Raw genomic sequence first — 25,648 nt, 5'->3', positions numbered from 1 at the left:
AACGTTTATTGGGACTTTTGGAATTTTCCGTTCTTTGCGTCAAGAGAAGATGGGCATGTTCGCGCCACATGGCTAGCTAAGGTTGCTAATTCGACAGGAGAAAAGGACATTCTAAAACCAAACAACGATTTATTCTGGACCTAGGACTCCTTGTACAAGATTCTGATGGAAGCTCAGCAAAAGTAAGAACAATTTATGATGTTATTTCGTATTTCTGTGGAAAATGTTGATTCCTATTCTCTGCCGTTTTGGTGAGCGCTGTCTCGCAATAACGCAAGCTGTTTGTTATGGTAAAGTTATTTTTTTTTAATCTAACACGGTGGTTGCATTAAGAACCAGTGTATCTTTCATTTGCCATACAGCAAGTATTTTTATGTAAAGTTTATGATGAGTTCTTTGGTCAGATTAGGTGAGTGTCCAAAATAGCTCCGGACATTCTGGTGAATCGATGCTACGTATTCACAACGTATAACCACGGTTTGCAGCTCTAAATATGCACATTTTCGAACAAAACATAAGTGTATTGTATAACCTGATGTTATAAGACTGTCATCTGATGAAGTTGTTCAAGGTTAGTGATTAATTTTATATCTTTTGCTGGTTTTTGCGAATGCTATCTATGCGGTGAATAAATGCGGTTGTGTGTTTGGCTATTGTGGTAAGCTAATATAATGCTATATTGTGTTTTCGCTGTAAAACACTTAAAAAATCTGAAATATTGCCTGGATTCACAAGATGTTTATCTTTCATTTGCTGTACACCATGTATTTTTCATAAATGTTTTATGATGAGTATTTATGTATTTCACGTTGCTCTCTGTAATTATTCTGGCTGCTTTGGTGATATTTTTGATGGTAGCTGCAATGTAAAACTATGATTTATACCTCAAATATGCACATTTTCGAACAAAACATAAATTTATTGTATAACATGTTATAAGACTGTCATCTGATGAAGTTGTTTCTTGGTTAGTGACTAATTATATCTCTATTTGGTCGGTTTTGTGATAGCTACCTATGCGGTAGAATAATGGTGAAAATATGCGGTTGAGTCTTTGGCTATTGTGGTTAGCTAATAGAAATACATATTGTGTTTTCGCTGTAAAACATTTTAAAAATCGGAAATGATGGCTGGATTCACAAGATGTTTATCTTTCATTTGCTGTATTGCACTTGTGATTTCATGATATTTATATGCTATTATTTACTTGTGGCGCTATGCTAGGCTATGCTAGTCAGCTTTTACTGATGAGGATGCTCCCGGATCCGGGATGGGTGTTAAGTAAAGGTTAAGCATCCTAAATAATGCCATAGATTCCGTTTTTGAAAAATAGTCAACTTGAAGGCAACAAAAAAAAGGAAGCATGATGTAAGATGCGAACTTGGTATTGCAACTGATTACAGTATAGACTACTAAAAACTACTAAACAATTTACCGCAGCGATACCTTTTAATATATATTGTTTTATCTGGTTAGCGAAGAAAGTATCAAGACATCTTTTCCATTTCATTTAAGTTAACTGTAAGTAGTCAGTATCTATTCGTAATTTAACTTATTTAATGAGCTAGTTAATGAGCTAGCTAGCTGGCCAACTGGTTGATCTGATGAACTGCCATAGTAGCTAGGCTAACTACTATAGTTTGCCTTGTGAGTCAATGCCATTCTGATTCTTTATAGCTACTGTCTGTCAGTCAGTCAGTGTGCTTTGATGTGTGAGGATCTGTGTTTATTGCACTATAACCCAATACTACATCACGTGATTGAATATTAGCAACTGTTGGCCTGGGTGTCTGTGTGTGTGTGCTGGAAGTAACAGTTAGCCCCAGATAAGTGTGCTGGGAAGCTGTGGTTAGCCTTGAGCGAGAACAGTGTGCTTTCTATGCAGGTGCAAGTGGCTCAAACAATGTTACAGAGCTGTCTGACCTCAGTCTCTGGGGTGTGGGAGCGTAATCTACACAGCAACAGCGCCGGACACCAAGGAGCTCCAAGAGGCTGGGACCAGTCTGAGCGCCGGCGATAGGCTGAGCAAAGTTTAAACCACGCTCAGCCTCTACTGTGACGGGTTGGAACTATGTCTATCACCGTATAAGAACAGCTGTTTACTTACATCCTGCCAGTTCTCTGTTCTATCCTGCGAGGTGATACAGAGGTGATACAGAGAACCCGTATATACAAAAATTGCATTTACCATTTATCGCTTGAGTTTAATAAAAATACTTAAAGTATATTCGGTGACTCTGAATCACATGTTGTCCTGATACCAGATTTGAATTGACGCAAATCCCTTATAGATGCAATGCATCAAATCTAAAACTTATTTTGTTGCCCTCCTTCACATAGCCTGACAGATTCGCAGAGGAGATGGAGCATGTGTATCTTGCTGCTGACGAAGAAGATGACCTATACTCGGGCTACAACAAACAATCAAACATTTGATTCGGAGTTAGTTTTTTATTTTATTTTTATTTTTTTATTTTTTTTAAAATTGGGGGGGGGGGTGGATCAGCTTAATCTTGCGGAAAGAATGTTGCTTCCAATGTAATTGTCTGCATCATTTCCAATCCCCCATATTTTTTGGGGTAAATATATATATCCATACACGCATGCATACATATACACATATATACATACACATACCTATATAGACATACATACTTTTTTAAAGAATATACCTTTATTATTATTCCCCGCACCCTACCACCGATCCCCCAATTGGAGTAAACTAATAAACACTTCTGCTTTTACCTTCAATTTATACATCTTATACCCATCTTACAGACACAGTCCACTTTACAATAGTTCTCTCTTATTTGTTCTTAGTCCTTCCTCTATTTCTGTTGTCCATCCAATTTTATTTCCACTTGTAACTGTGCTATTTCACAAAAGCTCCGCACCTATACACATTTCACAGATCCCGTATGCCCTACATTGTTTATCTTGTTATTAGTCCCACCCTTCAGTTCCACTCAACCCCTCCCATCTATCTTCCAACATCATCCATTTTGGATTTTTATTTGCCATATATTTTTCAACTGTGCTGTGATGCTTCACAAAAGACTTGAACCTTCCTATTCTCATAGCTTCTATAGATTGTAAATTAAAAATAAACATTTTTGCTAAAATAATTATTATATTATTGATTGATTGACTATGGCTTTTCAAATCCCCCAGTATTGCTATCTGTAGCGTTAGTTTTAGGCAAATGTTGCAATTCTTCAGCCATTCCTGGACCTGTGACCAAAAACGAGCTACATATGGACAATACCAAAATAAATGATCTAATGACTCTGCCTCCTCACAACAGAATCTGCAGAGCTGGGAAGATTGTATACCCCATATATATAACATTCTATTAGTTGCAAGAATTTTGTACAGTAATTTAAATTGAAAAATTCGAAGTTTTGAATCCGGCGTTGTTTTGCGTATCAATTCATAAACCATGTGCCATGGAATGGGTACATCGAAAATCTCTTCCCAACTATTTTGCAATTTATATGGCACAGCTGTCAGTTTTTTGGTCCTTAAATGAAATTGGTATATGTTTTTATTTATCACACTTTTCTTTAACCATTTATGTTCTTTAATACAGGGCCGACATACAAGTTCCTTACTTTTTTCCCCTTCTACTTGCCTCTTCCATTTTTGTGGTAATGCTGCAATTAATTGGTTGTAATTTTGGGTAGAGCAGACATTTCCATATGTCTGTGTTAGCTGCATGTGTGACATAACTCCACCAGTCCTATTTATGACATCATTCACAAAAACTATACCTTTTTTAAACATTTCTTCAATAAATACAGTTTTTTTATCAATTACTATATTTGAATTTAACCACAATATTTGTTGTACTATTTGTTCCGTCCTTTCAGGTGGATTAAACTGAAATTGCAACCAACTTTCTAAGGCTTGTTTAAAAAATAAGGATATTTTGGAGATTATTTCCTTTTCAAACAACCGAAAGTGAGCATGTGTAATCTGAATAAAGGGGAAAAGGCCCTTCTTGAATATAGGATGAGACATTCGTACCAATTTACTAGAGAACCAGTTTGGATTTAAGTATAACTTTTGTATGACTGATGCCTTTAGTGAGAGGTCTAATGCTTTAATATTTAATAATTTCTGCCCTCCGAATTCATATTCGTTATATAAATAGGCCCTTTTAATTTTATCTGGCTTGCCGTTCCAAATAAAATGGAATATTTTTTGTTCATATAATTTAAAAAGCAGGTCACTAGGTGTAGGCAAAACCATAAGCAAATAGGTAAACTGTGATATGACTAAAGAGTTAATCAGGGTGATTTTTCCACAAATAGACAGGTATTTTCCTTTCCATGGTAGCAAGATCTTATCTATTTTTGCTAACTTTCTATAAACATTTATTGGAGTGAGATCATTTCTTTCTTTTGGGATTTTTATACCGAGTATGTCCACATCTCCGTCAGACCATTTAATTGGTAAACTACATGGCAATATAAAATGTGTATTTTTTAGTGATCCAATACGTAATATGGTACATTTATCATAATTTGGTTTTAATCCAGAGAGGATAGCAAAGGTATCTAGATCCTCTATGAGGCCCTGGAGAGACTTTAGTTGTGGTTTTAAAAGAAAACATGAATCATCAGCGTACAATGACACCTTAGTTTTTAAGCCACGGATTTCTAATCCCTTAATATTAATGTTTGATCTAATTTTAACAGCTAACATTTCGATGGCAATAATAAATAGATATGCCGATAGTGGACAACCTTGTTTTACTCCTCTAGATAGTTTAAAACTTTCTGAGATGTAGCCATTATTTACTATTTTACACCTAGGGTTACTATACATAATTTTAACCCATTTTATAAGAGATTCCCCAAAATTGAAATATTCTAGGCATTTATATATAAACTCCAGTCGTACTTTATCAAAAGCCTTTTCAAAATCAGCTATGAAAACCAGGCCTGGTGTCCCCGATATTTCATAGTGTTCTATTGTTTCCAGTACTTGCCTTATATTATCTCCAATGTATCGTCCATGTAAAAAACCTGTCTGATTAGGATGAATAATATCTGACAAAACTTTTTTTATTCTATGCGCCAAGCATTTTGCTAGGATTTTTGCATCACAACACTGAAGTGTAAGAGGTCTCCAATTTTTTAATTGAACTGGATCTTTATATATACCACTTGGGTCCTGTTTCAGTAATAACGATATCAGACCTTCTTGTTGCGTGTCTGATAATCTACCATTTATATAGGAGTGGTTAAAACAAGCTAATAATGGTCCTTTGAGTATATCAAAAAAAGTTTTGTATACTTCCACTGGTATGCCATCCAGCCCTGGAGTTTTCCCATCTTTAAAGGCCCCAATTGCATCAAGCAGTTCCTCCTCTGTAATTTGGCCTTCACATGAGTCTTTCTGTACAGATGTTAATTTTACATTATTAATAGGAAAAAAATCCATACAATTAGTTTCAGTTAGTGGAGATGGAGGAGCCTGAAACGAAAACATATTCTTAAAGTACTTTACTTCCTCTTTCAAAATATATTTTGGTGAATCATGCGTGACTCCATCATTTGTAACAAGTTTTAATACATTTTTTTTGGTAGCATTTCTATATTGAAGATTGAAAAAGAATTTGGTGCATTTTTCCCCATATTCCATCCAGTTCGCTTTATTTTTATAATATATTACACTGGATCTTTCTTGAATAAGTTCCTCCATTTCTTTTTGTTTTTCCTCTAACTTATTCTGTGCCTCTATGGTACCGTTTTTATTGCTATCTAACTGTACTGTTAGTCCTTCAATTTCCTTTGTTAATATGGACTCTTTTGATCTAAATTGCTTTTGTTTTATAGATGAGTACTGAATTGCATGGCCTCTAAAGGCACACTTAAAAGTGTCCCATACAATAAGGGGATCTGCTGTACCTATGCTATGTCTGAAAAAGTCAGTTATAAAATCTTCTGTCCTAGTTCTAAACAATTTATCATCTAGTAGACTTTGATTAAATTTCCAATATCCTCGCCCACGTGGAAATTCTGTAAGAGAAATATATATGCCAATTATGTGATGATCCGACCGCATTCTATCCCCTATCAACACTTTTTTAACTTTTGGTGCCAGAGAGAATGGTATAAGAAAGTAGTCAAGACGACTAGCTTGATTCAGCCTCCGCCATGTATATCTCACTAAATCAGGGTATTTAAGTCTCCATATATCCACTAATTCCAATATATCCATGACATTCATGATTTCCTTAAGTGCCTGAGGGTGATAGTTTGTAGTGTGATTTCCTTTCCGGTCTATAGAGGTATTTAAGACCGTATTAAAATCTCCCACTATAATAATAGAGTCTAGTGTTGCTTGTAGAGTTGATAAATTCTTATATATATTTTCAAAGAAGCTTGGATCATCATTATTCGGACCGTATAGCCATATTTGTTTATTGTCCAATAACATGTTTAAAATAATCCATCTACCTTGAGGATCTGTTTGGACAATTTGCACATTTGGATCAAAATTATTGTTAATTAAGACCATCACCCCTTTTGAATTTCTTTGCCCATGGGAGAAATATATTTTGCCCCCCCAGTTCTTTTTCCACAAAACTTCATCTAAAACTGTTGAATGGGTTTCCTGTAAACAATAGATATTATAATCCTTCTCTTTTAGCCAGGTAAATACTGATCGTCTTTTCTTATTATCTGCTAAGCCATTACAATTGTAACTGGCTATACTTATTTCACCACTTACCATAATGAGACACACCTTTCATTCTTTTAATCAGAATATATTTTTGTAAACGTACTATTAAAAAGTAACATAATGATTGAGTGTCTATATAGTTGTACCATGATATTTGCATTTCTACTAAGTAAACCTCCAATTGGTCCCTACTATTCCACCCGCTAAAAGCCCTCCTCAACCCGAGTTGGGTTGTCATCCCAATGCCCGGCAGACCACCCTCGACCCCCTGTATCCCATAGCCCTGAACCGACTGGGATCCATCCCTTGAAAAGAGCATACAGTGCCATTTACCGGATTGTAGTAGATCAATTGCCATATCCATTTCCATCGCCCTCACCTCTTTTTGTATTATATATAGCTGTGGATCATCCTCTATTGTCCCTAACATCTTTTACTTCTTCCTTCGCAACAGTTGTGGGATACACACATACACTCACACACACACACTCAGCCCTTACCCCCACACAACCATAAGCTCACTTTCTCAACAATTGCACCATCCCAGAGCCCAACTCAAGATGGGTCATGATTTACAAATGTTACTGCAGTTGCAGCTGCATGAGAAGGCCTGCAAGACCGCGCAAAATAATGAGCAAAAATTTAGAGATTTATTTACCATTGTCACATCCTAGATAATGGTGGTCAAATGTACACCTTATTCCTGAAACACCCACAATACGGCCACCCGTCATGACCATGTCCCCACGCATCTCCATGCAGTCTGACTTTGATTTTGTGCCGCCAGGGCCACAATAATATACCCCCTCTCTGAATGTCCGAGTGTGACCCCCTCCCCATGGGTTACTGCAGCTAGTGTTGCCAGCACTGCCACTGCCTGGGTGGGGGCACCCCACCGGAATCCCCACCGGCTAGGTACAAGGTCGTCAAGGTTCTCATTAGCAGCTTTGAGAATTTCCTTGTATATTATGCTCTCCCTTTAGGGGGCTTTGGCTTTGCAGGACCAACCCTGCCAAGCAGGCTCAGAATCTTGAGGGGGCAGTGCTGCTCTTGGTCTCTGACCTCATTTTAGCTGCATACAGACCGCTTACAGCGAGCACATAAAACAGTTAGGGACTTCTCCTTAGTATCTGGGTCATTCAGGTGGGTGTCTAGGGTATAGGGCCATGGACCGTACCATTAAAATAGGATAATAAATAATTAGATATAATTAATTAAAAATTAAAAATAAATGTAGTTCTCCATGATAGGACAATAAATAAATAAGACGTATAATTCATTATAAAAGTATATCCATCATCTGAACAACCTTGAAATCCCTCTCATACCCGGCTCACAGCAATACATTGGCTCTGGGATATGCAACCATTTCATTACTCACTCACTCAACTTTCCAAACATAACAAATAAAATAAAAAATAAACACAAACCATACCATCCACACATACTGTGCCTTCTGTTTACTTAGTTTTTATCTTCACTATGTAAAAATAGTGCTTGTGTGTTCAATTAGTTATATGTGAAGATTTATAGAAAAGCTATATATTTTTGTTGTATTGTTACAATCAGTAACCGGGCTTGAATTGTGTTTATTTTCCTCGTCTATGAGAACTTTGTAAATTTTAAAATAACCATGGAGTAGTCTTTGTGTCTCTGAACAACTGGTTTTCAATATATAGTTTATCAACGACGAGAGCTACTCGTTTCGCTTTTAATCTATTTTCTTTGAAAATTGGATACAGAACTTTGCGCCGTTCTGCAATTTCCTTCGGAAACTGATCATTCATGACAATTTTGGTCCCAGCAAGTCTTTTACCCAGGCTTTTAACCATTATTTTATCTTTAAATGAAGCAAATTTGGCAACAATTGGGCGTTCGTACCTCTGCCCTCTCTGTCCGAAGCGGTGAACACGTTCAAGTTGGACCCTGTCGACAACCTCGCGCGGAATCTGAAGCGCTGTAAGGAGGAACTCTCTAACTACAGATTCAGGAACTTCTCCTTCTTTTTCTTGGATACCTGTAAGTACCAAATTCTCTCTCATGGATCTAGTTTGTATGTCCAGTAAGGCTTCCTTCAGAACGGTGTTCTCCTTTTTAATTCCATTCATTTCGGTTTCAATCTTATTGACTGTCCCTTTTAGCTTGTGTGTTTCTTTCTCCAATGTCGCAACTTTTTCATCACTCATCTCTAGGCTTGCCTTCAACTCTTTTATATCCTTACTAACTAATTCAAGAATACCCAGTTTGTCATTTATTGATTTTAACAGATCGGTTTCGACCTTTACCATTCCCGGTGGTGAGAATATTAAATCATCAGTGTCTGTAGAAGAGTCACGTTTACGTTTTGTAATCGGTTCCCCTGTCTTACTCTCCGTCATGTTTGTTTGTTGCCTGTTTTCGTAATATTTGTCGATAAATGTCTCTAGTTTTAGAATTTGTTTTGTGTTATTGTCCAGATTGAAGGTTATCACTCACCAGATTATGTAGTGCTAATATTTTAGTCTAATTTAGCAGATAATTCGAATATTATGTTTTATCTTGAGGTGCTCTACATAAATCCCTTCAGCCCGCCATTACCCTTACGTTACCTTTACGTCATTCACCTAGTAGGTACTAGTTTTAGCAAGCCTCGTGTCTTTGAATTAGAGTACTGCCTCATCTTCACTCTTGTTTCATACTGAATTTGTGATGAATTATAGTATTGTTGAGTTCATATCTTGTGTTTAACAGGAGCTTGACAATGATGCTGGTTTTCAGCAAGCAGTCAGGCCAGCCATGGGAGAAGGCCCCATGTGAGTGTTATAACAGTGTAATTTACAGTTAGTCGAGATATGGCATAATTAAAGCAATGTGCTAATGGCAATAAAAACTGAATTGAGTTCTACATTATTTGTGTTTATTTTCTAAGATGACTGCCAAGTTTCCTGGCATTGCCATTGGAGGACAGGCTTTGGGAACCTCTTTTGGAGTAAGTATGGATTGTGTAAGATTTGGTTTACTTGTTGCAGCATGTTGATTGTAAATCAATGTTTCAGTGATGGGTAGGCTATAAAGTAGGTTTAAGATTGAATTTTGGTACTGTGATTCTAAGTATGGGATGCAATCAAATTGTTCACAGATTAATGAAAAGAAGGCACATAGAGCCAATATCAATTTAGAAGATATAGAGTATTTTATTGCATTTGAGCATGTTTTGAGATTTCAAGAACAAGGTTTGGCAGTGAGAGCGGGCTTCTGAAGGTGAGAACTCGGGTCATGGTATACTTGCCAGCAAGTGAGGTGATGTGAGGTTAAATGTTAGCTAAGTGTTGAGACAGGGTTATATAGCAAACACCTGAACACATAAAGCCATGATTTTAAATATGTTTTTAGAGAAAATACCATGTCTGTAAAAAGTAATCTGATTATTTAGTAATGAGTTGATGGGGTTTTATCTTTTTTTTTAAACCACGCGCTATTGCATAAATGCATGTTCTAATTTGTAAATCTGTCTTTAATGCTGTGACTTGGAGTCTAGGATGCAAATGGCCTCACCTATGGGCAGACCCATGACTGGAGCTGTACAGGTGTGAGCATCAGTATTCAGTTCCTCTAGTTTTCCTACTGCCCACTGGGCACACACTGGTTGAATCAACTTCATTTACACGTCATTTCTATGACGTTGAACTAACGTGGAATAGATGTTGAATTGACGTCTGTCCTCAGTGGGTGGATTCTAATATCTCGTGAACAGACGCATGTAACACTGGTATCGTAGTGTCAGTCAACAGACTGTGGGATAAGACGACTAACAAGGAACTTTATTCCGGTGCAGCTAGGCCTACAGTATGACTGCAGTCAGACTAACAAGGAACTCTTCAGCCATGACCAGAGGGGAGTTTACCAGGGAGGGAGAGGGCTGTGTGTTGGTCACATTCACTAGTTTATTGGAGACCACAAGTATAGAACGTAATATCAAAACCTGTTTCTTATATTTTCAGGTTCTGCATTTGACCCACTGGGTCAGTCCAAAGGACCAGCTTCTCTGTTGGAGGGAAAAAGTGAAGATACGTAAGTGTTTGTTTCTGTCTCTGCTGCTGACCCTCATTTCAATATGCGATTCTCAGGATTTCTCCTGTGATTCTGTAGGATGATGAAGGTATAATGATGGTTAGGATGATTGAGGTATATTGACGGCCATGTTGTTTTCAGGCCAGATAAGAAGGCGAAGGTCCTGAAGAAGGTGAATGACCTGATAGAGGAGAGTTGCCTGGCGCACAGCTGTGGAGTCCTACAGTTGGTCAGTGTACCCCTGCCTCATATCTGTACAGAAGGACTTAGAGACATCACAGACTCAGGAATGTGTAATGCTTTACCTCTAACATCGTTATTTCTACCATTGTTATTACAGTCCCTAGATCAGCGGTTCCCAAACCAGGGGTCACGACCCCATTTGAGAATTTCCAAAATCCTCGTAAAAAAAGATATATATTATAATATCATCTTTGTCTCTCAAAATCATTTAAATGTGGTTAACCTTAAAAATATAAATTAAAATCTAAAAGTAAAAACCAGAGAGCACACTTAGATCAGGGAAATGGTCGCACTTGACGGTTGGACTTGATTCATTCCCACAGTGAATGGCTAAGCCCAGTACGCTATAAAACCACACGCTATTGCAGAGACTGATATGGTGAAAACAATGTGTGGAGAGGCAGAGGCACAGAAACCCACATCAATACCTTTGTCAGATAACACTGTGAAACTAAGAATTGATGCTATAGCTAGCAGTCAGGAGGAAACTCTTGACTGATGGACTCAAACTCCTCACCTTATGCCCTCTAAATTAACGTTAGCTGTGAGGGCCGAGACGCATTGACTTATGTCCGCTACATGTCGGGGGATGCTATTCACAAGGACATATTGTTCTGTCTCAAGATTCTCGAGCATGAAACAGTACAAGGGATGCGTGGCTATATTGACGAAAAACAGATTCCATGGGATCGAATGGTGGGCTTCTGCACAGATGGGGCTCCATCTATCACCGGACGGCGGGCAGGCCTCTGCACTCTAGTTATGAATGTGTCTCCCTCTGCCATGTGAACGCATTGTATGATACACCCACTGAGCTATAATAGATACCCCGAGAGCAACTGGCGGCAGAAGAGCTGAGCGCAGAACTCGGAAATATGCAGTACAGGTAAGTGCGGTTGTAAACTAAATCGCACACGCCTGTTCGCAAAACTATCAGATCATGACAATGTTCTATTTCATACCGAGGCTTGGTGGTTATCGAGGGGGAGTGTTGGAAAGATTTTTCGAATTGAGAGAGAAACTGTTGTCATTCGCATTTTTAAAAAATTAAAAAAATATATAATTAAACAGACTTACACTTTCTGTGTAATGAAAATAAAATGTGTCTCCTTGCCTATCTAACAGATATATTTGGAGAACTGAACGCAAGCATGCAGCGGAAATACAAAATAATTCTACAGATGAGTGACCGAATCAGCAAAATCTGTTTGACTGTGATCCTGGCTCAGTTGACATGCAGGTAAATTAAGTCGATCAGCTGCTCGAGCTGACCGAATGCTGCAGACAACGCATTCACGTGCCACTATTGAGGAGTTTTGGTTCCCGATTCAAGGGAAATACGGTGCTGTCTCCCTCCGAGCATTACAACTCATGGTACGCTGATTCAGTGCTCTTATCTGTATTAAAAACCAATATTGATCAAGGTTGGATGTGACAGGAGAGATGCCCCCCGTACTTCGAGAAGCTCCAACGCGATATGCATCAAGGACACCCATCTCATTAGTGGTGGTGAGATAAGAGAAATTATGTCAGACTAATTTGGAATTGACTGTCATAGCCCCACATTAAAAGTATATGATGGTGAGTTGAGAATACAATCAGAAATACTGTTAGAATGTTTTGCAATTGATTGCCATGGCCCCAATTTAAAAAAGTAATCATTGGCTGTTAATTACATAATTATTTTTCCACATGGTTGGGGTCACGAGAATTTTCAGGTATTAAAATGGGGTCATGGGCCAAAAAAGTTTTAGAACCCCTGCCCTAGATAGAGGCAGGGTGGAAGGACAGAGCATTGGTGAGACAGAGGGAGCAATCAGGCAATGCAGACCACATCAACCTGGACCTTACCTGCTCTGTGAGTACAATAACAACTGTCAATAGAAATACTAATCAGTACACATCACCTGGACCTCACATGCTTGTGAGACGCAATGTATTTTAAGGTAAATTTTGGTCTGATCACAGGGATCAGAGTTGATATTTAGGTATTTTATTAACTTGGAGACTCAATACACTAACAATGACATGTACGCAGAGGCCCTGAACACTTACCAGGTCATCGTAAAGAACAAGATGTTCAGTAATGCAGGTGGGTGGGAGAAGGATGTCATATTTTAGATTAGCCACTGAAATGACAGACCAGCACTGATGAGCATTACTGGGCCAAACACCTGTTTGTCAGAAAACTATTTTTTACTTTCTTTCCAGGAAGGTTAAAAGTGAACATGACCAACATCTACTTCAAGCAGAAGGATAAAGATCATGCAGAACATCAATGTGGTCTTCATCCCCATGGGCAAGTACTCTGACGCCCTGAGCGAGAGCCCCAACAGCTTTAACTTGATCCTGTGTGTTACCACGCCATTGGAGACTTAGAAAGGATGAAGAAGGCTTTTCCGAAGCTCATCTGTGTCTTCTGGGGGATCGACAAGTACATCCCACCCAACGTGAGCACTTCTATTCTATTCTCAAACTGAACATAGTCAGCACAGTGAAGTGTACACTACACTATGAGTCCAGTCTGCACGCTTCAGCACATGGAAAGTTCTAGGCTCTATTGTAGTACGACTTACTGCATGTTATGCTTCTCAAGTCATCTACGTTAGTTTTGTTTTCAGGATGACACCCATGCCAACCTGGTGATTGAAGCCATCAAGAACGACAAGCTTCACCAAATGGAGAGAGAACGATAACAGTCTTATTCATACATTATACAAAACATCACTGTTCATCTGTATGAAATTTTTCAGCCATTGTATTTGGCCGCTGGAATCTGTTCTCTTGACTGCAGGAAAGCCCTGGCTGAGAAATTCATCATGACATGAGCCAAGCTCATCTCCCCAACATTCGCTGCTGGATTTGACTAGTGTTTTTCCAAACCTCAACACTAGAGGGCAATACAGGGTAAATGTGGGCTGGCGTCCCCTTGGTACAGTAATGGCAATACTCTGTGTGGTTGTTTCTGTAGGTGTGTGAACATGGTGAAGAGTTTCCAGTATAACGACCTAGAGATCACCAAAGCCATCACCTACCTGAGACAGAGGGACTTCAACCAGGTTGGTGTGTGTCACCGACTATGAACAGTCTTCCCTTGTACCACATGAAGGAAATTGCATGTTTTTCCTTTTCACTCCATCCTGTCTGTATGTATGTACGTTGTATTTTCTGTCTATGTATCAGTTTCTCCCTTCAGCTGTTTCACCACAGCTTTTCTCCTCTTCACTCCCTCCATTTTGTTTGTTTTCCTTTTCTCCATGACTCTTAAGCTCAAGGTATGTGTTATACTCATTTGTTTGTATGTGTAATGTCCTTGTCAGATGTTGTGAGGTGTGTGTTTGTATGCTATATGACTGTGTAAATGGTATAGTGATGCTAAGTGATTGGGTTCCTTCTACAGGCTGAGGAGACTCTGAAGACGTTTGAGAAGAAAGACAGCAGAGTGAAGAGTGCTGCAGCCACTAAGCTCTCCTTCCTCAACTTCCTGGTAAGACCCTCTCATTCTGATTATCGATATTATATAGTCATATTAGGGAAATACTCCTATATTCAATCATCATTAGCGTACTTCCTTGAACTGTATGACATATGTAGATCTCTTGGTGAGATTACCTCTGACCCATCACAAGAAGGACTATGACCAGGCTGACCGCTATACTGACCTGGCCATGACGGCCGACCGCTACAACCCAGCGGCGCTCATCAACAAGGACGATACAGTGTTTGTGAAGAAGGACTATGAGAAGGCTACAGAGTTCTAAAAGGAGGCTCTCCGGAACGACTTGTCCTGCACTGAGGCCCTACTGTATATAACCTGGGTAAATAAAACAGTCAGGACTCAGCAAGATCATTGGGAGCTCAGGGATCTGTTTAATATGCTATTATTAATCTTGCGCCGTAGTCTTCCTTTTCTCACAGAATGTGCTTTTTCCTCAGGTCTGACCTATAAGCGTCTGGGGCGTCTGGAGGTTTCCTGAAGCTCAAAGCCATCCTGAGGAACAGCGCTCAGGTCATGTGGCAGCTAGCCAATCTGTATCCTCACAGAATACTGGGTCTTTGAGCGTTGCCTAAAAACAATGTTATTTAAGGAGCGCTTGTCTACAACTTAGAGCGTTATTATAATATATAGAGGGCTACATGTTTTGCGTATATGTGATCCTTGACTGCAGCTCAGCTTTGAGATGTTGGAGGACCCCCATCAGACCATAGAGTGGCTGATGCAGCTGATTCGTGTGACACCCACAGACCCCCAGGTGATGGCCGAACTGGGAGAGCTCTACGACAGCGAGGGAGACAAGTCTAAGGCCTTCCAGTACTACTACGAGGTCAATCTCTCTCAACGCAGTACTGGGATTTTCTATCATCAGATAATCATGATATACTTCTAAGTTTCAATGCTTATCACAATGTATCTGTATATTATTTTGATTCACAAGTCTAAATTGTAGGAACTACTGTAGTTGATTACAAAAATCAGTCGCATGAAGACTTTGAGTGAAATCTGAACTGTCTCCATGGTCTTTGTTCTTGTTCAATCCTTGAGGTATTCCCCCTCCAACATTGACGTTATTGAGTGGCTGGGGGCCTACTACATTGACACTCAGTTCTGTGAGAAAGCCGTCCAGTACTTTGAGCCACACTAATCCAGTAAGTCTGTAGTCCTCATCTCACTATAATATTGCTGTGTATGTGTCTTGAGTTTGTACATCATAATGTAACAAGTGATATGCTTTGTTTGTTGTGCCTCTATTCTGGCATATCTGCCCAGTAGCCTGGGGACAAAGTAATGTTGTATCATGCCCCTGCAGTATTGATAACTTGTCAAGTCGTTTCATGCGAACTCAAGTCTTAGGCCTTAGACTCCAGTACTTTGAGCCACACTAATCCAGTAAGTCTGTAGTCCTCATCTCACTATAATATTGCTGTTTCTATTTCGCAACAAAGCCTCCTTCACTCACGCCGCCAAACTTACCCTAGTAAAACTGACTATCCTACCGATCCTCGACTTCGGCGATGTCATCTACAAAATAGCTTCCAATACTCTACTCAGCAAACTGGATGCAGTTTATCACAGTGCCATCCGTTTTGTTACTAAAGCACCTTATACCACCCACCACTGCGACCTGTATGCTCTAGTCGGCTGGCCCTCGCTGCATGTTCGTCGTCAGACCCACTGGCTCCAGGTCATCTACAAGGCTATGCTAGGTAAAGCGCCGCCTTATCTCAGTTCACTGGTCACGATGGCAACACCCACCCGTAGTACGCGCTCCAGCAGGTGTATCTCACTGATCATCCCTAAAGCCAAAACCTCATTTGGCCGCCTTTCCTTCCAGTTCTCTGCTGCCTGCGACTGGAACGAATTGCAAAAATCTCTGAAGTTGGAGACTTTTATCTCCCTCAACAACTTTAAACATCTGCTATCTGAGCAGCTAACCGATCGCTGCAGCTGTACATAGTCCATCGGTATATAGCCCACCCAATTTACCTACCTCATCCCCATACTGTTTTCATTTATTTACTTTTCTGCTCTTTTGCACACCAGTATCTCTATTTGCACATGATCATCTGATGATTTATCACCCCAGTGTTAATCTGCTAAATTGTAATTATTCGCTCCTATGGCCTATTTATTGCCTACCTCCTCATGCCTTTTGCACACATTGTATATAGATTCTCTTTTTTTTTCTTTTTTCCCCCTACTATGTTATTGACTTGTTTATTGTTTACTCCATGTGTAACTCTGTGTTGTTGTCTGTTCACACTGCTATGCTTTATCTTGGCCAGGTCGCAGTTGCAAATGAGAACTTGTTCTCAACTAACCTACCTGGTTAAATAAAGGTGAAATAAATAAATAAATAAAAAGTGAAGTGGCAGTTTATGGTGACCAGCTGCTACAGGAGAAATGGTGAGTTTTTCATCCACGTCAAAGTGAGTTATTATGTAAATAAAACATTTTGTCAGAATGAATTTGTTATCACCCTTACCGAGATAGAAATAATTACATGTGCAATAACTTGAACACTGCTGCTCCTTGTTCCTTCATCCTCAGGAAACTACCAGAAAGCCCTGGAGACTTACAAAGACATCCAACGGAAATTCCTGGAAAACGTTGAATGTAATCCACCCAATCCCTTCTTGCCCTCTCAGCATTACTTCTCTAATGTAATGGTTTATAAACAATTATGTATTGATGCTGACATCTCTATGGGTGTGTGTTTTTCCCATGTCCCCCTACAGGCCTGTGTCTTCTGGTGAGGCTGTGCACAGACATGGGTCTGAAAGAGGTCCAGGACTACGCCACCAAACTGAAGAAGGTGGAGAATATGAAGGAGATCAGGTACTCTACTTACTAACTACACTCTTGTCTAAGCCTACTGACAGTGACACAACACCATTTGAAGGCACTAGAGACTTTGGCTTCACTGTGTCTTTCCTATGGAAAACAGACAGAGAATACCGACATCTCACTGAATCAGAACCATCTGCTCCTAAATCAGCACTGAGATTTTCTTGGATCAGAACGGTCCTTCTAAGGAGCGAAATCTCATTCCTGCTCTGTTGTTAACTGGCCCAAGCTTTGCTGACATGATGTCTGTGGCTGTTTTTGCTCTCTGCAAGTCTCTTTGTTTTCACTATAGAAACCAACAAACAGTTGGATAAATCAGAGAGTGTCTGTGTTGTTGTTTTGGTTGATGGTGGATTTGAACAGAGACATCTCTTTCTCTCTACACTAGCGGGTTAAGTCGCCAAGGGAGGGCAGTGCTAGAGGGGCCCGGAGAGAGGGCAGCGCCAGCAGTGGTGATTGACCCGGCTCCAACAGGACCCTGAACACCTCCATATGTCTACACACATCTCCAACCCTGTTTAGTTATATATGGATAGTATTCAATCATAAAAATTCATTTCACCAATTATCTATTTTCTCTTCACTGCTGTCTTGAAAGTGGGCACCCCGAACCCTGTCCGCACCCCGCCTAAGAAGGCCATTGGTACGAATAGACATTAGATAGTAATAGAAAAAGAGCTGTTTCAGACTTTCAGTATGACATGATGTTTATCTGTCTAATCCCACTGTCGCTAATCCTAACCCAATACATTTCCATTACATCTCTGACCCGGACTTTCTCTTCTGATAGTAACCCTTTCCTACCTATTCAATTAACCTTTTATAATCGCTCTTTGCCCCACTGCTGTACCTGGGTGTGTTTCGACAAGGGGTACTTCTGACCCGGTCCGCACCCCACCTAAGAAGGCCATCGGTACAAGTCTTCTCTGTGTAGATACAGTATGTGCCCCTTTCCAATACTTTTAATCCAGCTGTTCCAACTGCTGTCACTTTTCTGTACTAACTAGAACAAGTTAAAACAACATTGTTATTCTGGCTTGACCATGTGAAAACAATTATTACTACGAAACCGTCATTGGCACATAAAGGGTCAAAGGCGTTTGATTGACTACATACTACTTGCCCAAAGAATCTCTGAAATTTGTCCATGACCAGTGTCACGTTCCTGACCTGTTTTATGTTATTTTTGTATGTGTTTAGTTGGTCAGGGCGTGAGTTGGGGTGGGCATTCTATGTTTTGTGTTTCTATGTTTAGGTCACTTGTAATTAGCCTTATATGGTTCTCAATCAGGGACAGGTGTTTGACGTTTCCTCTGATTGAGAACCATATATAGGTTGGCTGTTCACACTGTTTGTTTGTGGGTGATTGTCTTCTGTGTCTGTGTATGTTGCACCACACGGGACTGTTTCGGTTTGTTTGTTCGTTTGATGTAGTCCGTTCCTGTTCGTGAATTCTTCGTGCATTTATGTAAGTTCCATGTTCAGGTCTGTCTACGTCGTTTTCTTATTTTGTAGTTTGTTGAAGTGTTTTCGGTTTTCGTCAGTACTTTAATAAACTTCATTATGTCCAAATATCACGCTGCACTTTGGTCCAATCCCTACTCCTCCTCTTCGTCTGAAGAGGAGGAGGACACCCGTTACAACCAGACTAGTTATTGTGGTTTCCTACACTAGATATGCTCTGCCATTTTATGTTATAATAGTAATGGCTTAGTTCTACAGTATGCAGTATACTTGCTGATGTTTTCAGTGTTGAAGCAATAATTATCATGCCATATTCCATGTTTTTAAAAAACACAGCTAATCCTCCATCAGCACTCGGTAGTGAAGTGGCCTGTACAAATGTTTACACAAGCTTAGTCTTTCAGTCATTTACTCTTTTTTATTCTCTTATGGCACTTCAGAGATGGATAACAAAGCAGATGAGCAGGACAGTGGTACACTTTGTTTGTGTGGCAGATTGGTCTGGTATTTGGTGTTTTATTAGGATCCTCATTAGATCACACAAACAGTGTGCTAACCCTTTACACAAAGACACACCACACTATTTACTCTCCAACTGCCATTTTAAATTCCCTTTGTGCTCGCTTCATGCTGCTCTAGCTTGATCCTTTAAACTATCCTTGTTCTTCCCTGTCATTCTTCTGTCTTCCTTTGCTCTTTCCACGTTTTTCTTCTGGATCTGTTCTCTCTCTCTCATCCAGGGCCTAAACACAGTCCTCTGCTGTGTTGGGATTAGTTACTTTAAAGTTATTAGTCGTTACATTTAAGGCATTATTTATTTGTGTTACTTTTATGAAAAATATCTGTTTGTTTGACTGCTGGAGGGAGCATGGTGAGCTGCGCGCTCTACCAAACAGGCTACTTACTAACTCAGGTTTGAGCATCAATGTCTTTCATCTGGTGCACTGCTTTCCTGTGATAGCGCAGAACTTGTAGACTATCTCATGGGCTACATAATTAGCCATATATACTGTAAGCCAAACATCTGTACAGATTTCCTATCTTTTCATTCAAAATCTCTCTCGAGCTGCCAGTTCTGGTTATAAACTGCATGTACACGGACTCATAGAGATGTATAGAGGGCACACTTGCCACTAGATGGGGGAAGCCCTCTGTGGGCTTTGCTATCACAGAAGCGATCAATGGCAAAGATCAGAGGTGCACCCTCCTATACATTTCTATGGACAGCAGCTGTCATGACATTTCTCCAAACACCCTTTCTCCGCTCCCCCGAGAGCTAAATGAGGAACAAGTCGAGATTGGATCATGGAAACTTGCCCGGTAGAGATATGATTCTGAAAGTAACGCACGCGTTGTTTGACAAAGTAACTGTAATAATGCTACCCAATTTGAAAAAGTCACGCATTACTTTACGCCATTTCTCATGAAAGTAATCTGACTACATTTTTTTGTCGTTTGTCAAATACACTAAGCCAGGTGAAAGTGTTAAGGTATAAAGTAACTGTTTAGGTAAAAGTAAAGGAATAAACGTTTTCCAGTATGTTAGAAAAAGAAACACAAACATTTGAATTCTCAATTTCAATGACTGAACTACAGTATAGCTCTACATTCCCAATTCACAGCGTCCAAGAAATCTTCTAGCAGGCTGCTGTTAGCTATGTATGCCAGGAATGACTCCCTCCTGTAACTCGCCACCTCAAGAGAATGTTTGCACTGATCACATTGCAAAGAGAGACCTGAAAATACTCTCAGATATTTGAGAGAACCTCCCTTCTTGCATACACCCCTAAGAGTTTCCCCTCTTTTGACCCTCTTGACTACTAACTCGGAATACATAGTGCTTATACATGCACATTTTGGAGTGGTCGTTATTTAGAAACTGGGGTTATTACGGTTATTTTACTTCAGCAAAGTCATCTACTTATGACTACTCTGTAACTGAGGATCCAGTATAGTTTAAAAGCACTTCTCAGACACTTCCAAATCAATGGTGCCCTTTGATCTAAATGTGTAAGCTGCCCTCTTCTTGCGCAGGGAGGTCTGATCACACCAACAGTTGACAGCTGACCCTTTGACAGGGAAATACATAGCTAGACACTCATGGTATGTGCAATACATTTTTTTCTCAGTTTTGAGGCAGAAAAAGGGGTTGCTTTTCCACTAGAAATCTCACTGCATTTTTTTGGTGAGTGGGGCCTTTGAAAGGCTGTGATTTGAGGATTGTGAGGCCCAACGGAATATTGGGCCTCCTCCTCTTCCTGTTTTTGTGGTTGGAATTGTTTCCATGACTACCTGGTTGCCAGATGTGAGTGTCTCTTGCCTGTCCCCCACTTTTCTGGACCGCCATACGGACCTATCATCTGAGCCTAGAGCTGCCACACATTCCCTCTCCCTCCTTCTTTCTCTCAAACACACACAGAGGAAAGAGAAGCATGTGGTATTAAACAGCCTCTCATTGTTTATCCCTCTCTAACAGAGTGTAACAATCATTGCTAAATGTGATCCATGCAGTTACAGGGTAATGAAGGGGCCAGTTCCAACAGTAGGCAAGCAGGTTCATCCTGTGTCATTTTCTCAGACAGTGGGCACCGCAGCCATGGCACCAGCGCCAAGGCTGAGCGCAAAGATGAAGGCACTGCCTGGCACCAACGAACCCTACGAGGTCAGCAGCCAGTGAGACATACACACTGCCTCCCTCCACCTTCAACAGTGAAGATGTGCAGTGTAGGTTTTTTGTCTTCCATTGTACAACTCTACCACAGTCTTTCAATGGTGTTCCAACTCTTTCCTCTCTGCCATCATTTTCACATTAGGCCCCTGATCCATCTTAACACCTTGTGGACAGAAGCATTACAGAGGCCCAGACTAAACAGACAGACTTATAGAGAGAGAAGCAGTATACCATCCATCTGTCTATAGGCAGTGGACCATAGACCACACACTCTACCTCTCTGTCAGCACTAACACAGCTGTCACCTTCATGAAGTAACTTACCCTCTCTTTCCTAACATTGATTTTCAGGGGATTGGTCTTGTGTTCCCCTTACAATATTTTTAGTCTGTGCTGCTACGATAGTTTATAGTGTGGTACACAGTTGTGTGGTACAGAGTGTGGTACACAGTTGCCACATATGGCGAGTGATCATGTGTGCAATATGATGATCAATAGTAACTGAATGTGTTTGTGTGTGTGTAGATGCCTCCTATGTGGATCCACCAAAGACTGCATCCAAGAAGCACATAGAGGATGACGACTTTGCTGATGAAGAGTTGGGAGACGACCTACTACCGGAGTAGCCAGTTCCAAGTTCCCCTGATTTCCTCCTCCCCTCCTTGACAGTAAGGGTGTTTTCACATATGAAATTCGGTACACTGGTTCAGTTTCGTGGAGCGTTTGTGAGAATTCTACAGAATATGTTTCGCTTTCACAAGACCTGAAAATAACAGTTTCAGGGTGCGATTAGCAAGCCGCACATTTTACATGATGTTAGTGAGCTAGCTAGGTAGCTTGTTTACAATGGGCAAAAAGGTTCCATGCGACTCGCGCTGACGCATTACAATACCTGGTACTCTGGTCCTGGATCTTGGACCCGCTACTATAGCATGGATCCGGATCATAAGGTTATTTGTGAACAACAAGTTCAAAGAATCTATACATCACATTCCACCAGAGTGGTGCAAACTGAGATGATTATTTTCCCATATGCTAGCCTGGATGCATTTTATCACCTGGAAACTTTCTGCGAAAATCCATTGTTATTAACTCTATGGTAACCTCAGGACAGTAATACAGTTTTAACCCAGTTTAGAGGCTCTTCATTTAAATGTATACTTTATAAAATATGTTTATATTGCAAAGCACTATTAATTGTAATTCGCAATTCTTCCCTGGCTTTTTGTGTTCTGACTGAGGCAAAGAAGTGCATATATGCATCTGATTTGTCTATTTTCAGATAATAAAAAAAATGTCACCATACATTGTTGCTCTTGTTAATTTTGGATGCATGGGTTTGGGTGTTGAAAATATTAATTATAAACCAGGTTGTTCGAGCCCTGAATGCTGATTTTCTGAAAGCTGTGGTATATCAGACTGTATACCACGGATTTGACAAAACATTTATTTTTACTATTCTAGTTATGTTGGGAACCAGTTTATAATTGCAATAAGGCACCTCTGGGGTCTATGGGCAATATACCACATTTAAGGGCTGTATCCAGGCACTCCGCATTATACAACACAACTCCACCTTTAAAATATTGCATTGTAGATACGGACAGTTGAAAGTATGAACCTTTCCCGAGCGCAGGTGGATGAATTATTGTGATAATCAACCGAACATTTCCTATTACGGCTCTCCGTGCCAGCCAATCTGTTCAACATTCTATCCCGAAAATATTTCAGAGTGGAAAATAGCTGGATGAGTACCTGCAGTTCGGCAACCATTCGAGTGACTCAGAGCGCAGTGCAATGTTTCCATCTGCGCAACAAGAATTACATGGGAGGACCCGACAACAGACTGAAGTTTTCGCAGACGTCAAAAACTATATAAGGGGTTCTAACCCGATGCTGTATAGCCCGACAATACATTTTATTTTTGCAGTAAAAGTTTACTATTTCGTGTCCAACAGAAGTGCGCAACGATGTTTGGTGGAGTATCTTTCGTGTGTTTGCTTCTGGTGCTGTTATGCGATATGGCATCGGTAGCCAAAGTGTCCAAGAAGTCCACCCGGGGTCGGCAGTGTTTGGACTTACCGGAAGAAATCCTCGAGCAAATGTTTGGGCGGCTTTCGGTGGGCGTCCTGAGTGCGTTCCACCACACTCTGCAGCTTGCACCATTGGAGCGGAAGAATCTCACCTGCCCATCAGCGGGACGCCCTGTCCCCGACAGGAAGTCTCGGATCCCCGTCAACCTTCTCAGCCTGTCTCCCTGGGCATACAGGTAGGAATACCTGGGTCTAAATGTCAAGAGGGCCACAGTAATTATGAATGGGTCAATATAATTATCTATGGTTCTCCTTCAACAGGATCTCCCACGACCCCGCCAGGTATCCCAGGTTCATACCCGAGGCATATTGCTTGTGTAAAGGCTGTCTGATAGGACCGTTTGGTCAGGAGAGCGACCAGTACCGCAGCACCCCTGTGTACATGCCCTCCGTCATCCTGCGACGCACAGGGTCCTGCGTTGGGGGGCGCCACTCATACACAGAGAGCTACGTATCTGTGGCCGTGGGGTGCACCTGTGTTCCCCTGCTGGAGAAGGATAGGGATGCGCAGAGCAGCAACCAGAGCCTGGAGAGAGAACACACAAAAGCTGACGAGCTCAGCTCCAACGACAAGAACATATAAAACATCCATGGAAAGCAAGGCAATAGAATAAAGGGCTGTATAATATGTATGAATATGTATGAAAATATATGGTTGGCTGTATAACACAACACGGTGTACCTAGCAGCAGCAGCTTTTGAACAGTAATTTAACTCTAGACACACACTGCCACCTGCTGGTGAATGGAATTATATTTCATGATCATCTAAGCATGTTTCCAGGCCTTCATAACAGTTTTTATTTTCTGTGTGTGTATGAAATATTATTTACACTGAGGTCAAGCATACATGAATACCATTATTCACTTCATAATTCTGTCATAAGGGATAAGAAATCATTAAAAACCATCTCCCGAGTCTTTGTTATCATGGTCCCCAAAATGAAACGTTGGAAGTCTGACAGGCAATGGACATTGCCCAACAAGTTGGCCTTCCTTGCGACAGTCACAGACAACATCAGTCAAGTCAGTTCTGTGGGATGGATGAATGCCAGACATCACGCCAGTAAGGACATTTATAAACAAAGGGTTGTCTCGGGACAGGAGTGCGCTCAGACAAGCTATCCTGGAATATGACATCACAATGTTAGCATGTGTAATTGCGGTCAATGTGCTGCGAACAGCTTAGCTTCCTCCACTGTCCCATACTGGATTCGAACCAGTGATCCTCTGCTTCGCAACATACCTGCCCGCCCTCCTTGACAACGTACCAGACGATTGAGCTAAGAAATAAGGTAGCAATTGGAAAGCCTCTTTGCTCCGTTAGATCTGTACAGAGATCTCCCGTCACTGAAGACGACATTCTGTACCACGAAATATGTTTACCAGTCCTCTGGTTTACCTATTTGAGAAACTTTTCCCGTCACCAAAGGCAAATCTATAATCCGGAATGCCTTACCAGTAGGGTTGGCCGATATTACGATAGTATCGTCTATCGACGATGATTGACAGCCATTGTCGATGGTGACGACATAGTGATGTAACAGATGATGGTTTAGCCTATTTGATCTTTACTGGCGCAGCGCAGTAAAAAACAGAGTCAGCAGTGCACAGCAGGGCAGCACTCGAGTAATTTTCCTATTCCTATTTCAATAAATATGTTATATACAGAACGCAAGAGAGGAATGTAGTCAAGACAGAGCGGATGCATGGGCCTCATAGCCTAAACCTATTACTAATTATATTGTGTCTAGTGGTTTAAAAAAAAACATAGGCTATATTCCCTTCTCTCTCCATTTGATAGGCTTTGTATGACTTTTGGCTGCATGGCTTTCTCCTGATAAAACGATGAATAAAGAATCCATCTCAAAACATTGTTTGAATAGCCTAAAAACATAAGGTAGCCATGGAACTAATAACATTAATAGCCTATAGAAACATTGAATGACAACTTTAATAAAGTTTAAGCTTATTAAGAAATAAATGATCCGTGCGGGGCGGAAAAACCTTGACCCTCCATGCGAGGTTTAAAACTAAATGGCCAATAACCTATCCTCCTACTAGGCCTATCATAAAAGCTTTAAGACAAG

The 25,648-nt window shown here is 40.5% G+C and overlaps 1 protein-coding gene and 1 pseudogene across 1 annotated transcript; both read left to right on the top strand.

Annotated features, from left to right (window-relative positions):
* The first annotated feature begins 12,990 nt into the window (after window positions 1–12,990).
* Window positions 12,991–22,756, top strand: LOC139538242 (intraflagellar transport protein 88 homolog; annotated as a pseudogene).
* A 429-nt stretch (window positions 22,757–23,185) lies between these two features.
* Window positions 23,186–24,477, top strand: il17d (interleukin 17d). Its single transcript, XM_071341223.1, has 2 exons — window positions 23,186–23,735; window positions 23,821–24,477. The coding sequence occupies exons 1-2, from the start codon at window positions 23,437–23,439 to the stop codon at window positions 24,140–24,142; spliced, it is 621 nt and encodes a 206-aa protein (XP_071197324.1). The 5' UTR covers window positions 23,186–23,436; the 3' UTR covers window positions 24,143–24,477.
* The last annotated feature ends 1,171 nt before the right edge of the window (window positions 24,478–25,648 follow it).

This window comes from Salvelinus alpinus, chromosome 14, assembly GCF_045679555.1.
Source record: "Salvelinus alpinus chromosome 14, SLU_Salpinus.1, whole genome shotgun sequence".
NCBI classification, from domain to species: domain Eukaryota; kingdom Metazoa; phylum Chordata; class Actinopteri; order Salmoniformes; family Salmonidae; genus Salvelinus; species Salvelinus alpinus.
Note: the sequence above shows the minus strand (reverse complement) of the source record. Positions and strands in the feature narration are given on the sequence as shown.

Bases quoted from the DNA above. Each gene is read 5' to 3' on its own strand.
- il17d (XM_071341223.1), top strand. From the start codon at position 23,437: ATGTTTGGTGGAGTATCTTTCGTGTGTTTGCTTCTGGTGCTGTTATGC. The intron at 23,736-23,820 runs GTAGGAATACCT...CTCCTTCAACAG, and splicing joins CTGTCTCCCTGGGCATACAG to GATCTCCCACGACCCCGCCA.